Here is a 2,500-nt window from a genome sequence, read left to right as displayed (position 1 = left end):
TTCCCTGCTCGGAATCCTCCTTCTTCTACTCCAGGAACGAAGAGTTCGGTCGAGTTTAGGAGAGATTTTAGGGCAAAACCATTGTAACGAGATAAATGATTGCTATGTTTTCTTTATAAATTTAGACTTTGATAATAAATTTTCCCCAAAGTCCATGCTAGTTAATTCACCATATAAAGTAAACCATTGTCTCGTGGAAAGATGTGCCTAAGTTTCCAATGGCCCCGTTTGTTGTCATTTTTACGTCACTTATAGGTAAAATGCTGGAATCACTAATAGCAAATATCATCAGGGAGATTTTACAACGCATAATCTGATTTGTAACTCATGGGTCTACCAAAGTTAGGTTGTATGTAACTAATCCTTTATCCTTTTAACACTAATGCCTACAAGGCAGCAGAGAACAATAATAGTTATGACTTTAGGAAAGTGCTCGAAAAGGTGCCCTACCAAAAACTACTAAATGAAATCAATGCCCATAGCATAATTTTTTTTTTAATGACTTAGAGCATTGATTAGTGAGAGAAAACAACGGGTCTCCATAAATTGTGTAAAATCGAAATGGGGTGGGTAGTGTTACTAGTGGAGTTCTACAGGACTCGATATTGGATCCTTGATTGCCATATTAGGTCAAGTGAAGATGCTGGAATACTGTAGGTGGGTCTTAATAAAGTGTGTGCGTGTTGGAAGACAATGAAAATGAACTTTCATATCTCACAGTGCAGTACAATAAACATAAAATTACGCAAACCGAGTACTTTCTTCATCATGACTTGTTCTTACATATATTTCAGTACTTTTTTCTTCCTATTGTAATAGTTTTTATACTAGCACTACAGACATAAATATACGAAAGAGCTGTTTCGCTAGTTTATCTTTCCTTGTGATTACTCCCGTATTTCCGAACACAGGTTTTTAGTGTTTTTATTACGTATGTACGTATGCATGTACATACGTAATGTATGTATGTATGTATGTATGTATGTATGTATGTATGTATGTACTGTATGTATGTATGTATGTATGTATGTATGTATGTATGTGGGTCGGTAGGTAGGTATCTATGAATGTATGTGTGTATGTATGTATGCATGTATTTATATATGTATGTATATATGTATGTATGCAGTACGTGTGTGTGTGTGTGTGTGTGTATGTATATATGTATGTAGATAGATAGGTAGGTAGGTGTCGGTGTATATATACATGTATACATATATATATATATATGCATGTATGCATTCATATATGCAAAGCAATCATATAAACACGTGATAAAATAAAGCTGCAGAAACTACAAGGAAAACAAAATGTGACTGAACGTTTTCGTCTATTATGACATCTTCAAGGCTACAAAAATCATACAAAGTGTAACATAATGTAAAATGAAAAAAGGGAAATCCGGAGAGGTCCCTGAGGAAACAGCATTGCTCAGAGTTTCAAGTTACAAAATTATTATCAACAACTTTTTTAATGATAGAATTGTCTAGTTTGTATAAACTCAAACTCATATTCACATTATTTTTAAAAGTACTTTTGATATAACAATATCCAAATTTGTTCCTTTCGATAATGTTATTACTTAAGACAATTTTTGTTGATTTTTTTCCAGTCAATTCTATGATCAAAGTCTTTTCGGTGAAAAACATCCAACTTGATATTTGCCACGTTCTAATGTTGTATTTATGCTGACTTATTCTCTTGTTATTGGTCAAACAGGTAAAGACTTGACCAAATATATGCAATAAAGAAGGCGCAGCCTTCCAAAGGCGTCACTATTACTTCGAAGCTTAGAACAGACCTACATAATGAGTTGGAGCGCCTACTTTTGATATGGATTAAGGAGAAGGAGTTCGCTGGTGACTCTCTCCCTCCCTCCCTCCTCCTCCTGGCTCACACCTCCATTCCCCGCTATCACCTGTCTCCGTGGTATGATATGATAAGATTTATCATTGTTATTTATCATTTTATCATTGTGTGTGTTATTGCTCACGTATTTATCTATAAATTGTGGTTGTTTTGAGTAATTTAAATTTGTTTTGGGGTGATTTCGTTCGGCGGTCACTGAACGAATTAATTTCATATCTCAAGATATCACTGTATACATACATACATACATACATACATACATACATACATACATACATACATACATACATACATACATACATACATACATACATACATACATACATACATACATACATACATACATACATATATACATACATACATGCGTACATATATATATATATATATATATATATATATATAAATATCTTGATAGCCTAGTTGGAAAGTCACTATCGCACTTGTCATGAGGATACCCGGTTCGAGTTCTGGGTAGTACCACATTTCAATTTCAAGCATGCTGGCCTCTGATGGCTTAGAATTAAAGTGCATTGTGGTTGTTAGAATGTATATGTATATATATATATATATATATATATATATATATATATATGTGTGTGTGTGTATATATACAGTGTATAAATATATA

The 2,500-nt window shown here is 33.2% G+C and overlaps 1 protein-coding gene across 1 annotated transcript in view; it reads left to right on the top strand.

Moving 5' to 3' along the window:
* Nucleotides 1–59, top strand: part of LOC143021396 (uncharacterized) — a 918-nt gene extending 859 nt beyond the window's left edge. Inside the window, exon 2 of the mRNA XM_076178832.1 lies at nucleotides 1–59. This exon is cut by the window's left edge and continues 321 nt beyond it. Coding sequence (XP_076034947.1) covers nucleotides 1–59 — 59 coding nt within the window.
* Nucleotides 60–2,500: the final 2,441 nt, after the last annotated feature.

Source organism: Oratosquilla oratoria, chromosome 42, assembly GCF_046742065.1.
Source record: "Oratosquilla oratoria isolate Oo_2021 chromosome 42, ASM4674206v1, whole genome shotgun sequence".
Classification (NCBI taxonomy): Eukaryota; Metazoa; Arthropoda; class Malacostraca; order Stomatopoda; family Squillidae; genus Oratosquilla; species Oratosquilla oratoria.
This window is presented reverse-complemented; position numbering and strand designations above follow the sequence as displayed.